This window comes from Callospermophilus lateralis, chromosome 14 (genome assembly GCF_048772815.1).
Source record: "Callospermophilus lateralis isolate mCalLat2 chromosome 14, mCalLat2.hap1, whole genome shotgun sequence".
In the NCBI taxonomy this organism is placed as follows: Eukaryota; Metazoa; Chordata; class Mammalia; order Rodentia; family Sciuridae; genus Callospermophilus; species Callospermophilus lateralis.
In genome coordinates, this window is record NC_135318.1 from 46,664,177 (window position 1) to 46,677,991 (window position 13,815).

A 13,815-nucleotide genomic window follows, 5' to 3' on the forward strand; every position below is an offset into this window, starting at 1 on the left:
TATATCCAATATACAATGGCACAGAGTAGACATTCTTATTCCAAAAGGAAGGAACCAGGTGCATAGAAGAGGAGATAGAAAGAAAGACAAAATCCAGGACAGGTATTAGGTTCCATAGCTCCAAATTTAGCATCTGGATAACATGGTGGCAAGATGTTCTCTTCAAAGGGCTTGGCAATCCCACTTCTTTGGCCTTGTCGCAGTGCTCATAACATCTCTCTTAGCTTGGTTGTCCTCTTAGCTATGAACAGCCAGAAGATATCATCAGCTTGTAGCCAGTCCATGTTACTGGCATTTCTTATCTACGTGGTTTCCACTGCAGTTTCAGCTTCCATCTCACAGCTTCGTACATCACACTCTCAGGCAGCCACAAGGATTCCCTAACCTTATCAGGTCTCCCTTTGAAATCTCAGTAGACATGTCCATGACCCCCTAATTTCAGCATCCTATACTCCAGCAGAAAAAATATCTTGTAGATGATGTAAAGATCTTTGCCAGCTCCAGCAGTACTCAAGACATCTTGGACCAATGTTAAAAAGGCCTCTGAGTGCTTGGGTGGCTGAGCTTGGTGAAATGAATACTGGGGAAACAACTTTCTGGGAACCCTGTGCAAGTTACATGTCCCCATGATTTCTTAAAGAGATTTACTGTCACACCCTGATCTTATAATGGGTGTGGGTTTTTTGGTCTTGCAAATTTCTAAGGCAAACTCTTATTGTTTCTGTGCAAAGTACTTAGCATCTCTTTAGTGGCTCTAATTTCTTTTAACTGTCATACTGTATTTTCCCCAATTTGACACTTTTCTGGCCAAACTGCAAATTTTTAAAATCCTTCAGCTCTTCCTGCTCCCAATTCTTATCGTAAACTTGGTTACAAGCCACCAGAAAAGTCTGTGCCATTGCCTGAATGCTGTGCTGCCTTGAAATTTCCTCTGACAAATTAATTCATCGATCACCTATGAATTCAGCCTCACACAAAGTTTCAGGATATGGGCAAAACATAGATAACTTCTTTATCAAAATATACCACAAATGGCTTTTAGTCTGATACTCAATGGAATCCTAGTTTCTCTCTGAAACTCATGAGCACAGTCTTTACTGTCTGCATTCCTATCAGTATACTTGTTTTCTGAGCTGCCACCAGAATTACTCATTATGCTCTACTTACAACATTCTAAGGCTTTTCCAGCCTGCATCTTTAAACTTTTCCATACTTGTCCCATAAACCAGTTCCAAAAACTTATGAAACATATGGCCATGTTAGTCATAGCAGTGACCCCACTTCTTGGTACCAGTCTCTAATCTTCTTTGTTGCTGTGACTACAATGGTAATCAGAACAACTTAGAGGAATAAAAGTTCATTTTGGCTCACAATTTCAGAGATTCAGTCCAGTTAGCTGGTTCCATTGCTCTGGCCCCAAGGTGAGCCAGAATGTCATGACAGACGATAGCTGATCATCCCATTACACTTAGGAGAAAAAGAGAGACAGGAAAAGGGGCTACAGGGAAAATTAATCCTTCTATGTCATGCACTCATTTACCCTCCTCCTCCAGTCAAATCTTACCTATCTATACTTACCACCCGGTTCATTCAAACTAGGTTGCACTGATTTAGGTTACAGGTCTCATGATCTAATCATATCAACTCTGAATATTCCTGCCTTAACACAAACCTTTTGAGGGATATCCCATATCCAAACCATGACAGGGTCTATCTAAGTCTTTATGTTGAGTTCATTTAATGTAAGTAGGTTCCCCAATATTTGGGGCATAAATTTCTCAATCTTTATATTAGGTGAATATAGATTTAGGACTGTTATACCTTTTTAGCAAACTGTTCTGTTTATCATTTTGAAAAATCTTCTATATGTTAATACTTAAATTCTACTTTCTCTAATTTTAAGAATTCCAGCCTTATGATTAGTGTTTACATAGTGTAACCTTTTCCATCCTTTTATGTTTAATCCACCTTTCTTGTATGCATGTGTCCTTTTATAAATAACATAGTTAAGTCTTGTTTTTCTGTAAAATCTGACAAATACTACCCATTTATTGCTCCATTTCTATTTAATGTAATTATTGATAATATTTGTGTTTAATCTGTGATTTTGGCACATGCTTTCTTTATGTCTCACTTTTTCACTTTTTTATTTCGGACCAATTTGAAAATTTTTCTCTTTTAAGCTTTTTTAACTATATGCACTGGGCTTTTTAATTTTTTTAGTGGTTACTCTAGAGCAAGGAATAAGCAAACTATGGCCTACATGCCAAATTCAACAATCCACCTATTTTTGTAGTTTTGTTGAAAAACAGACATACTTATTCTCTTACTTATTGTCTGTGCCTTTTGTCATGTACTGTTGACTGAGCTGAGTAATTGCAAAAGGGACCATATGATCCCTCCAAACTATACTATTAAAACTGTTACAGAAAAATTTTCAAATCTCACCTCTAATGCAACTCTAATAGAAATATAATGTGACCCATATAGATAATTTTAAGTCTTCTTATAGTCACATTTTAAAATATAGACAGGTAAAACATACTCTAATTAAACCAATATCCAAATATTATAATTTATAAAAATTGTTGAGATATTTGATCCTTTTTTCACATATCTTCAAAATTTGATTGCTATTTTATACTACCAGCACATGTTAGTTCAAATTAGCCATATTTCAAGTGTTCAAGTCATGAGATAGCACAGCTCCTGAAATTGCAAAGTGTACATTTTAACTTATACCACAATCTGCCTTATTAATAAACAAGTTCACAATTACAATATACTGCTATACCCCATCCTACATTGTTATACATTTTGCTTTACATAATAAATTTCATAATGCTTATTATTATTGCTACAAACAGTTCTTTCAAAGAAATTTTTAAAAGAAAATTTAATAAAGGAAAAAGAAAGAATTGGAGTACATGTAGCTCAATCATAACTTCAGCAATGTAGCTCACATTTGCCTAGCTTGTGTTGAGGCCCTGGGTTCAATTCCCAGTAACCCCCAACACACATATACACACATACATAAAAGAATTAGAAGTCTTAAAAAGTTTAATATTTAGTTATTGGAATTTATACTATCAATAAATCTGAGTTTACATTTCATATCTTTTCCCTTCAGTGTAAAGAAATTCCTCTTATCATTCTGAGAGTATCTTTACTTTAATTTTACTTTTTATTGGTGGAGGGAAAGCTGGATTTATATTTCATTTCTGCATTTAAAAGTATTTTGATCCCTAGCTATGCAATGAAGAAAACATAAGCATATTTTTATTTTATCCTGAAGTGATTATAGATTCAGAAATTGCAGAAATGATCTAGAGATCACCCTTAACCCAACTTCCCCCAATGAAAACATTTTATATAACCATGGTATAATTTTCAAAACCAGGAAATTGACATAGGTATATTACTATAATAATATATATTATTACTATATATAATTTATATTAGTGTACTTACTGAATAGACACAATTCAGATATCATCACTTTATTTTTCTACCAGACATCACCAATTTTTATGTTCACCAAAGTGCAATTTTTTTATTACATGTCTGGAATAAACAACATAATCACCCTACAAAACTGTTCTGTGACCACAAATCCTTTGTGGTGCCTTGTAGTGACATTCTTTCCTCATTCTTAATCCTGGATAGTATTATTTTTTTCTACATCTCTATAGTTTAGTAATTTTGAGCATGTCATATAAATCACCATTTTTATTCAACACAATCCTGGAAGTCTCAGTATGAGCAACCAGATAAGAGAAAGAAATATAGGGCACAAAACCGGAAAGGAGGAAGGCCAGTTGTCACTTTTTATAGATCTTACATGTAGAAAACACAAAAGACTCCACCAAAAATTATTCAAAATAAATGAATTCAGCAAAGTTGTAGGATAAAAAAAAACCTCAGTGTATAAAAATAAAAAGCATTGCTATATGTCAATAGCCAGTTATTTGAGATAGAAATCAAAGAAATCCCATTTAGAGTAGCTACAAAAAATTAAATACTGTGGAATAAATTTAACAAAAAGGGAGAAAGATCTACACAACAAAAACTGTAAAACATTAGAGAGAAATTGAAGAGAATACAATGATGGAAAGCTACCATAGGAAATTGGTACTAAGCAGAAGCATTGTTGCCATGACTATACATCAGATGACATGGATAAGTCTTAACTATTGGTTTGCTGGAAGAGTAAGTAGGCCAGAGAAAGCCTAGACTGCTATGAGCCAAATTTAATGGGTGATATTGATGAGTGCTCAGAAGACCAGAATGCTGATAGAAACGATGATAGCAAAGACTGTGCTTAGTTTCAGATGGAAATGAGGACTCTATTAGCCATTAAACTACAGGCTGTCTTACACTGTACCAAAGAATTTAAATGCATCATGTCCATGCCCTGAGACTTTGTACAAGACTGAGTTTAAGGATGACAAACTAGTTTCTCTGGCTCAACATTCAAGCAACAGCATGGATATTGTTTTAGCCAAATTCACCAAGAGAATCAAGAGCAAAGAGGAGCACAGCAGAAAAATTTGGAAAACTTGCAGTTTAACCAGAGAGGTAGCATATTAGTACTTCCAACAAGGGTGCAGCTGCTAAAAAGATTAGTTTCACTAAAAAGAAGTCATGTACTTTGCACTGGGACAACAGGAAAGGTGCTTTGACAGCATCTTGTGAATCAGCAACACTCCATACACTGCAGATTCAAAAGTGTAAATTTAAAGACTTGTGGTTAAGAAGATAGCCCCCACCCCATCTATCCGGAACCATGGGATTCATTTGAGCCAGCGAGGCACTCAGAGGCCATTGCAGCCATGGTTCCAGTGGGATTCAGCACAGCTCATGTCAGCAGCAGACCCCACCATCACCCATGTGATGATGGTATTGCATGCATTAGTCCGGTATCATGGAGGATTTACACCAAGATTTCAGAGGAAAGCCTGGAAGGCCAGGCAGTGTGGGACAGGGCCAGAGACCCTGCAGGCATCTCCTGTCAGGGTGATGTGTGAAGCTATGAGAGTGAAGCCAAAGCCACACCGAGGACCACAGAAAGTTAGAGAGACCAGCATGTGGAATATCTGCCAAGGGAGGCTGCAAGCAGTGAGCAGAGCCAGCCAAAGAGAATGGCCATGTGGGCTGCAGCCAGCAATGTGATGGGGGGTGGGGCTACCCAAGCCATTGGGAGTCCATATTCTACCACTGTGTGCCCCAGATGCTGAAATTGGAGCTGTAGGATTTAATGTTTGCCATCCTGGATTTCAATCTTGATTTCGTAGTGTTCCTCATGATTATCCTATTGCAAACTTATGGAATGATAATCTTTATCTTGTGCCATCAGTGACTTTTTTATATTTTACAGGGGCTCACAGATAAATATGCTTTGACTCTTTGAGATTTTTGGAATTGGACAATTGAGAAATGCTGGAACTTTTAAAATTTTGTAGACACTTGGATATGGATTAAATGCATTTTTCATTGTGAGATAGACATGAACATTCAGGGGCAGAGGTAGACTGCTGTATTTTAGATCTTGGCATTCCCCCAAGACCATATGTTGAAGGTTGGGTCCCTAGGCCATGATACTGTTAAGAGGTGGTGGAACGTTTAAGAGCTAAGGCCTAGTGGGAAAGTTTGGTTACTTAGAGCATCCCCCTGAGAGGGGAATTGGGACTTCTGCCCCTTCCTCTCACTTTCTGGCCACTCTGTGGTGAGTAGCTTCCTTCATTATGCATTCCTAATATAATGTACTGTCTTGCCACGGACCCAATGGCAATAGGGCCAAGTGGCCATAAACAGAAATCTTTAAACCATGACCTAAAATAAAGCCTTCTATCTTTTGATTCTCAGATATTTTGTCATAGTGACAAAAAGCTAAAAAATATCTCTGGCTGCTTTGAAGATCTCCTTTTAATCTTTGACTTTCCTAGGCATGGTGGTCTTTGTTGTGTTTGGGATTTATTGAGCTTTTATCTATGGGTTGGTATCAGTCATGAAATTAGAAAAGTGTTCATCTATGACATCAGTTTGTTTCATGCCTTAACCCCTCCTCCTCCATGATCCAAAGACATGTATATTAGAATACTTCACCTTTTTCACATAAAATTGAGACATTTTATATTTTAAACATTTTATCTTCTTTGGATATTTTCTTTTGCCTGACTTCTATACTTAACTGTAAAATCAGCTATTAAATCTAGGGCGTTTTTCCTTTTCTGCATTTTTCATATTTTTGCTAATGTTTACCTGTCCACCATGTTTAATTTTTCCTTGATGTCCTTGAACATATTTATGTAGCTGTTCTGAGGTCTTTGTTTGATAGTTGTCTGAACTGAGACATCTGAGTTCTTTTCTTGCCTGGTTATGGTTTACATTTTCATACATTCTATATGTAGTGAAGTATTTTTGTATACTGAGCACTTTTTATGCTATGGTCAGAATTTACAGCATTCCTTTAAGGAGTTTTGGGCTTGTTCTAGCAGTTAATGTACTGATCGTTCAACTTGATCTTGTCATAACTTCGCTTTAGGCTTTTGTGGCCTGATCTAGAGTAAGTGTAACTTAAATTGTGGACTTTCTGAAGTCTGGATTTTCTGTTCCTTGTTAGTTTTAGATGCCTCCTAATGGCTTTATATTTTTCTTCTGACTTTATCATTTTTTATCATGGGTTTTTATGGCAGAAAAGCCTGATACCCATTACTCATGGCCAGAGAAGTGGCATTTATATTTTCCAAGCTCCCCAGTTGTTTTTAATATGCATTCAAGCCTAATAACTGCTGTAATGAAGGTTTTCTTGACAGCACCATTGACTTTTGGGACTGGATTATTTTTTGTGGGGTGGCTGTTCTTTATGTTGTAGGATGTTTAGCAATATTCCTAGTATTTCCCAGATGTCAAAAGTACCTCCTCCCCGTTGTGGCAACCCAAAATGTTTCTAGAAATTGTTAAATGTTTTTGTCTTGAACTATTCAACAGTATGTGCAAAAGCAGCCATAAATAATATCTTAAAAAACAGACAAAGTTGTGTTCCAGTAAACCTATTAAAAAAATTCAGGTGGCAATTATTGCCAACTTCTATTATAAACTATCTTTCCCAGTCAGACCTCAGAGACCAAATACTCTTATAAAGAGTACTTTCCCATTTGATGTCAATTGTTGGTGCTGAATGAGAAAATGAGCAGTATAGTTTACACAATAGATGGTTCTTAAAATTTTAGTAGCTTGATTTCTAACTATATGGAAATATTTCTTTCACATGTAAGTTATATATAAATGCTGCTTAACTAATCAGTGATTCTCAGCCCTTAGAATTATGATTTGAAGGCACAGTTCTTTGAGAATGATTTACAATGTACTAGAATACTACTTATTTATCTCTAGTGAATGAAGTCAACAAGACTTAGGAAAACTGCATTAGTGTAATTTTGTTAGCTTTATATCTCAACTAGTTTATTTTTAATAGGAAATCTAAAGAGTCTTTTCAGAACACCTCTACTTTGTTTCTTGTGAATTATGTAGAAATCCTTTCTTACCTTCTAAAACTCGATCCTGAAAGAGACTTTTTGGGGGTGGGGGAGACTTTTTGAAGGGTGACAGTTTAGAAATTGAGCTTATACTGAAGAATGATGGTGTTGCAGATGTTTCTGAATGAAAATAACAAGAAGATTAAGGTGTTCTGCTTTGTTTTATAAATTGAATAAGGAGAGGGCAATCCAAGGATTGCCAAAGTGAAGAAGAAACAGAACAACTCCTGACTTTCAGCCAGTTAAGTAGTGAGGAAAAAACTGATTCCTGAGGCTTTGATCCACATGAATGATGGTGAAAACATTGAAGCAACTTCTGAAATGTGTATTTAAGTAACCAGTTAATTTATTATCTATTCAGTCTGTCCTGTTTGGGCTTCACAACTTTGCAACAATTGTGACACATCATCCACTGTGAATTTTTCCTGGTGTGTATACAGCCTCATCCTTTACTCAGTAAATAAAGCAGGAATCATTTGACTTGCCAAGATATGCAAGGTTGAGACTAGTAGCCAAAAGCTTGACCATCTTGCCCAGAGAATTGTTTTTTCATAGTTTGTTTTTAATTGTACACTATTTAATGAAATGGCCTATTTGTTTTAAAAAGAACCATCCAATGACTCTGATTTGATTAAATTTTATTTAGCATTCATACAGAATATTCAAAAGACAAAAAAAATCTAACAAACTATATATGTATTTTTTTCCATAGGAAGGCAGAAAGAGAAGACAAAAATATTGTGAGTCTTCAGAACTTCTGAATGAAATAAACAGTTTTCCCCCAAAATCTAGCTATGTGCAATTCCCAAATTCATTTTATGAGCCCTATCAAGATTTTACCAATTCAGATGTAATCAGCAAGTCAAGGTCTCCTCCTTGGTACACACATACTTCCCCAATTGATACAGGGGTCACAGACTTAGAAGGTTCTACGGGACTCTGGCCTACAATTTCCCAGTTTACTCTTAGTGAAGAGGCAAAGGCAGATGTATATTATTATGGCTTCATCATAGTTTTCCTTTTGATATTAGTATGTCTTGCTTTATGTATTCTCTGAAGATATCAAATAAAATCCTTTTAATGAAGTTTCTACTTCTTCATAGAAATGCTTATTTCAGGGTTTCCTTCCAGACATTTTCAAGGTAATTGGCTAAAAAAAATATATATATATGTTTAAAGTTCGTGAACACTAAAATTCTTTATGCTAGAAATAATATCACTATACAGTTTGGGACATCATTTTCTAAAGTTTCAAGTAAATGAGGAAATCTAGAAAAGGAGTTCTTAGAGAAAACTTTTCTCACTAGGTAAATAGAGAATGTGTTTCAATGTGTTTCAAAAAGTTTCAGATAAGCTGATATTCTCTATAGGTGTCTTTTATAACATTAATAAAAGGCACATTTTATGAATTGTGATAAACACTTTGCTTACCTTACTACAGTATGGACATTCACCAAAGATGATATTAAAACTCTGTCTACTAGTGAGTAGTCCTCTCAACCACTGGAGATTTAAAAAGAGAAAAAAAGTCAGCATGATTCCAGATGGTTAACCTTACTAATTGTATAATTATTAGAGTAAGAAATACATTTTCAGCCCTTGGTTCAGTTCCAAGCACCACTAGGGATTGGGTAGGGGGAGACACATTTCTTGAGTCAAATAATACCAGAGTATTGTTAAGTTGAATAACAAGAGATCAACGTGGAATAGTCTGAACCACTGGTTTATAAGCCCCTTTGATGAGAGTTATACTTTCTTTGCCCTCAAAGATAATGCATAGAAGTTCCTGGGGTTTACATACCTTCCCTAAATCCATTAATCAATATAAAGAACTCCTGCCACAAAAGATCCTATAAGCTTCCAAAAATTTAATCTTACTGTCGTCTTAATCACCAAGATTGTATTCTCAAGCCACTGATTACAAAGCAATATTTTAAAGTTAAATTTCGTATTACAAAAGCACATGTTCCCTTAGCGTTCTATAATCAGACCTGATATTTATGTAATATAAATCGATGTTTGTATCTGAAGTCTCTATTGGTATGGTGTATATAGTACCAAATGCTATCTTTTAACCAGAAAAGTGTGATTGTTGCATTTCTTCTATGGTTAAGTACAGTCTGAAAAATAAGGTACTGTACCGTGTGTTAATTCCCTCACCTCAGTGCTGCCACCAGGATGAATCTACGGAGCTTGCACTGGGATAATGCACCACCAACTTAATCTGTTATGCAAAAAACAGTCTGCAAATATATTCTGTATAGATTTTTCTCCCTTCTTGGATACTTTAAGCATCTCTTCATTTTCTAGTAATTATGATAAAGAAATGAAAATACACAAGCAGCTGAATAAACTGGTAAAAGAAATTAAGGCAAAAGGGGATCACAACTGAATAAACAAATTGTTCATGTATTTCAAATATGCATATTTTCTATGCTGTATTAGCTGGAAAAAAAAGTCTTGCCATTATTTTTTAGTTTTACCTCATATAAGCATATTTGATGAAAAGGCTGTCCACACTGGGGATTACCACACACTTGATCAGGAATGGTACCATCAAGTTGATAGGCATAACAAATTCCACAATCCATAGTAAAATCCTTCAAAAGAAAAATATTTATATGCATATTTCTTCAAAATGCATAATGTAAGATTAGGGAAAAACAGTACATACACAATATTAAATTTTATATCATTTTTATAAAAGTAACTTGCCATATTAAACACCTAGCAAAGGTACTTTTTAGTATTTCCTTTTTCATTCAAATATACACATATGTACCAAATTTCATTTTGGGGTCTTTGGGATTTCATCCATACGCATGAATATGTCTATATAATATGTAAATAAGGGAATTGACAGAATCTAGTAATTACTAACTAAGGTTCAGAAATTTATATAACTACAAGAAGAAAAACATCACCACCACTTAAATTCTACAACCTTAGTAGCTATGTGAACATCAATTCTTTATTTTTGCAATAGTAGTTTCATTAAAAAAAAAATACTGTCATCCTTCATAAACACTTACATCAAGTTAACTGAAACTATACTTCATTTATCCATAAGTAGATAATATAGAAGATCCAAACATCTCATTAGCTATTTTGGACTTTTCCCTTTATTTCTAATGATAAACGTCTGTCAATCACTCTGCTGTTGAAGACCATGAAAAAAAGTACATTTAAAACCACCAAAGGTTAACAAGTTCTTTGATATAAAAATTTGTAGTTCAGAGGTCTGTGTTAGAACATTATTCTAATTCCCTCCCTTTTAGCCTCATTTTTCTGAGAGAAGCATTTAAATTTAATTATGCAACACAATGTGGAATATCAAAGCACTGATAAAACTTACAGATTTTTCCAGGATACCACGAGCTGGAAAATCAATTTCTAAAACATCTTTCAGATTTTGTAATAGACTGTTTTCTGGATCCCTAAAAGCATGGAAAAAAAAAACCATATATACTTACATATACAATCATATATTTGCTATAAAATTTGTGAAATCATAGACAAATTAATATATTGCCAAGATACTTACCACAAATGTATGTTCCTGCTCAGCTTAATTCCCAGGGGTTTTACCACTTCAGATATTAAAACAACAACAAAAAAATTAAATAATTTAGGGTTTTCTCTCATTTTATACAGCCACATTTGAAACAGAAAGTAAACTTCTGAACTATTTGACTTGAAAACCTAAATCATATGCATGGTGTTAATTAAAAGTATATAATTCACAATGAGAAATTTTCATTTAAAGTAATTACTATTTCTAATTCAGAATTATATTTAACAGTGGTAGCCAAGGACTTTATGATTCTGTTAAAAATATTTCTGAGTTCTAATACCATGGTCAGCTCCAAGAAAGCAGCATTCAGGAAGCATAGTAGGATGCCTGGGGTCTACTTCTATATTTATGGAAGCATTATTTCCTATAACAAAAGAAGATTAAAGTTTTCACAAGTGTAACAGTTCATCAAGCCAACAAAGACATGTCAGTCTGACTGCCAATTTTACTGTATACCCACTCAAGTAAAGATTAATGAAATGTTTTATTAAAAGGTAATTTTGAAATCATGATCATCAGTAAAGATTCATGGATCTCAAGTTTAAAAAAAAACAGGCAATTTCTAATGTAAGTAAGTTGGGATTCTGGTCAGTTCTGTTACAGAAAAGTTCCAATAAATATAATTTTAAACACCTAAAAATAAAACCTAATCATCTTTTCCCTACCTAATGCAATTCTGCGTGCTGTTGCACTCCGGGTAGGTTTTTCTGGCTCAAGTACCCAGGTCTTCTCATCAATTTCATCCATAACATCCCAGAATGCCTTCAGTGATTCTAATGCTGCCAAAAACTGACTATGAATGCTTATTAAGGAGCCCTGTGTAAAGATGAAAGCTGAATAAGTTATATGGCACTCTACCAATAGGAAATAATCTTTCCCTCAAAATACCTCAATTTAGAAATTTTAAGCTCTGTTTCATTTCAGCTAGAAGGTGGACTCCAACAAACAAAACAACTCTCCCTGCATTACATCTCTTCATCTCCACTAGCATTAACAGGATTCTTTTTCTGTCAATAGATTACATCCTTTATAGAGAAATAATTTTTTAAACCCATATTTTTATGACATATTACATATATAGCATAGTAATTACTAACATGAACAACTTTATTAATGTATACTATATATCTAATGTATTGAGCATAGTGTCTATATGTCGATATGAAAATATTTGTGCTACAAAATGAAGTCCAGTACAGCATTGTCATTTTATTATAAAACTATCAACCTTTATCATTAAGAAATACCTTTGCAGTTCTAATTAGGCAAAATGTACAAAAAAAGGTTTAATATATTTTTCAAGAATTCAGATAACCATGATTTAACTTTTAGTTCATCTGAATTTTGTGTTTAAGATATTAATCCTTTGTGGGAGTTAGCCTAAATAAATTTTCACTAAAAGTCACCACCAATTTTTTAAAAGTTTTTATTTTTACTCCCCCTCCCTCCCCCCCAACCCCCCGACTCCTTTGGTAGTATTATGGATTGTGCTCAGGGTCACTTTACCACTAAGCTGTATCCCTGCTCCTTTTTATTTGAGATAGGGTTTCACCAAGTTTGGTGAAGCTGGCCTTGAACTTGCAATTCTCCTGTCTGGGTCTCTTGAGTCACTAGGATAATGCCCAGCATTTAAATAAAGTCAAAGTCACTTATAAAATAATGTGATATGTTTAAATGTTGTGTCTATTTTCTAAGCATTTTTTATAGAAAAAGTAAAACGATTTGAAAAGAATTAAAGGGTGCAGTTACTCTTTCAAATAAGCGAAACATAATTAAAATAGTATAAATGTACTAGGCCAATGTGACATAAGCGAACAATGCAAGAATAAGACATAACCTGTGTAAGAAAAAGAAAGTAGCCACTCCTTACACATGTATCTTACTCCTGGTGCTTAAGGAAAAAGAATTTCATGTCATCACTTCTATCAGTGTTTATAGTTAGATGAATTCATGGCTCAGTTTCATCAAGCTGAGTTCAACTCTCACACAAAAGAAAAAAAGTAAGAGTAGGAACTAGAGCTTAATGTCTGAAAATAACTTTTTAAGACACTAAGGGTAGAATGTCTTTTCTGGTCTATCATACCTACAGATTTGGAAGAAAGAATCCAGCAATCAGAAAACTAACTTCCCAAGTAACTAGTTTTTAAATCAGTATAGCAGTCTTTTCCTTTCTCATTCTCCCCATAAAATGTTTTCATAATATTTTATTTGAAAGTATTTCCAAATGTCCATTTCTCTTACATGCAGCTACAAATAAAATTCTAACTGTAGTTTAAAAAAAATATATTTTTAGTTGTAGATGGACACAATACCTTTGTTTACTTAGTTTTTTATGTGGTGCTGGGGATCAAACCCAGTGCCTCATACATGCTAATAAGCAAGTGCTCTACCACTAAGCCACAACCCCAGCCCCTCTAACTACATTTTGAACAGAAAATAAGATACTTCAAAATAAGAAATGAGCCAATAACAGGGGAAAAAAAGCACACGAGAGAAAATAACATCAAAAAAAAAAAAAAAGGAAACAATCCTCAAACTAGAGATAACTTGGTATTTATAGAAAAAGTGCATTTTAAATCCTAAAAACTATTATCAGATTTCATAAACACACATACATACCATAAATGATAAGGAATAATGTAAGTAAAATTAAAGTTAGTTATATTTCAATAAGTATTTTACAGGGAAATTAATTATCGAAAC

At 34.2% G+C, this 13,815-nt stretch overlaps 2 protein-coding genes across 4 annotated transcripts in view; one reads left to right on the forward strand and one right to left on the reverse strand.

The window, feature by feature from the left end:
* The window catches only part of Vrk2 (VRK serine/threonine kinase 2), a 97,366-nt gene extending 88,600 nt beyond the window's left edge, over positions 1-8,766 (forward strand). Inside the window, exon 13 of one of the 2 annotated variants that reach the window (XM_076833272.2) lies at positions 8,251-8,766. In XM_076833272.2, coding sequence (XP_076689387.2) covers positions 8,251-8,595 — 345 coding nt within the window. In that variant the 3' untranslated portion in view covers positions 8,596-8,766. The remainder of the gene's footprint in view (positions 1-8,250) is intronic. The other variant, XM_076833273.2, reaches the window with a different exon arrangement.
* Fancl (FA complementation group L) overlaps positions 8,234-13,815 on the reverse strand; it is a 62,832-nt gene continuing 57,250 nt past the window's right edge. For both annotated transcript variants that reach the window (XM_076833275.2, XM_076833274.2), the window contains 7 exons: positions 11,778-11,928; positions 11,393-11,476; positions 11,083-11,128; positions 10,894-10,975; positions 10,022-10,138; positions 8,970-9,041; positions 8,234-8,688 (listed from right to left, as the gene is read on the reverse strand). In XM_076833275.2, coding sequence (XP_076689390.2) covers positions 8,653-8,688; positions 8,970-9,041; positions 10,022-10,138; positions 10,894-10,975; positions 11,083-11,128; positions 11,393-11,476; positions 11,778-11,928 — 588 coding nt within the window. In that variant the 3' untranslated portion in view covers positions 8,234-8,652. The remainder of the gene's footprint in view (positions 8,689-8,969; positions 9,042-10,021; positions 10,139-10,893; positions 10,976-11,082; positions 11,129-11,392; positions 11,477-11,777; positions 11,929-13,815) is intronic.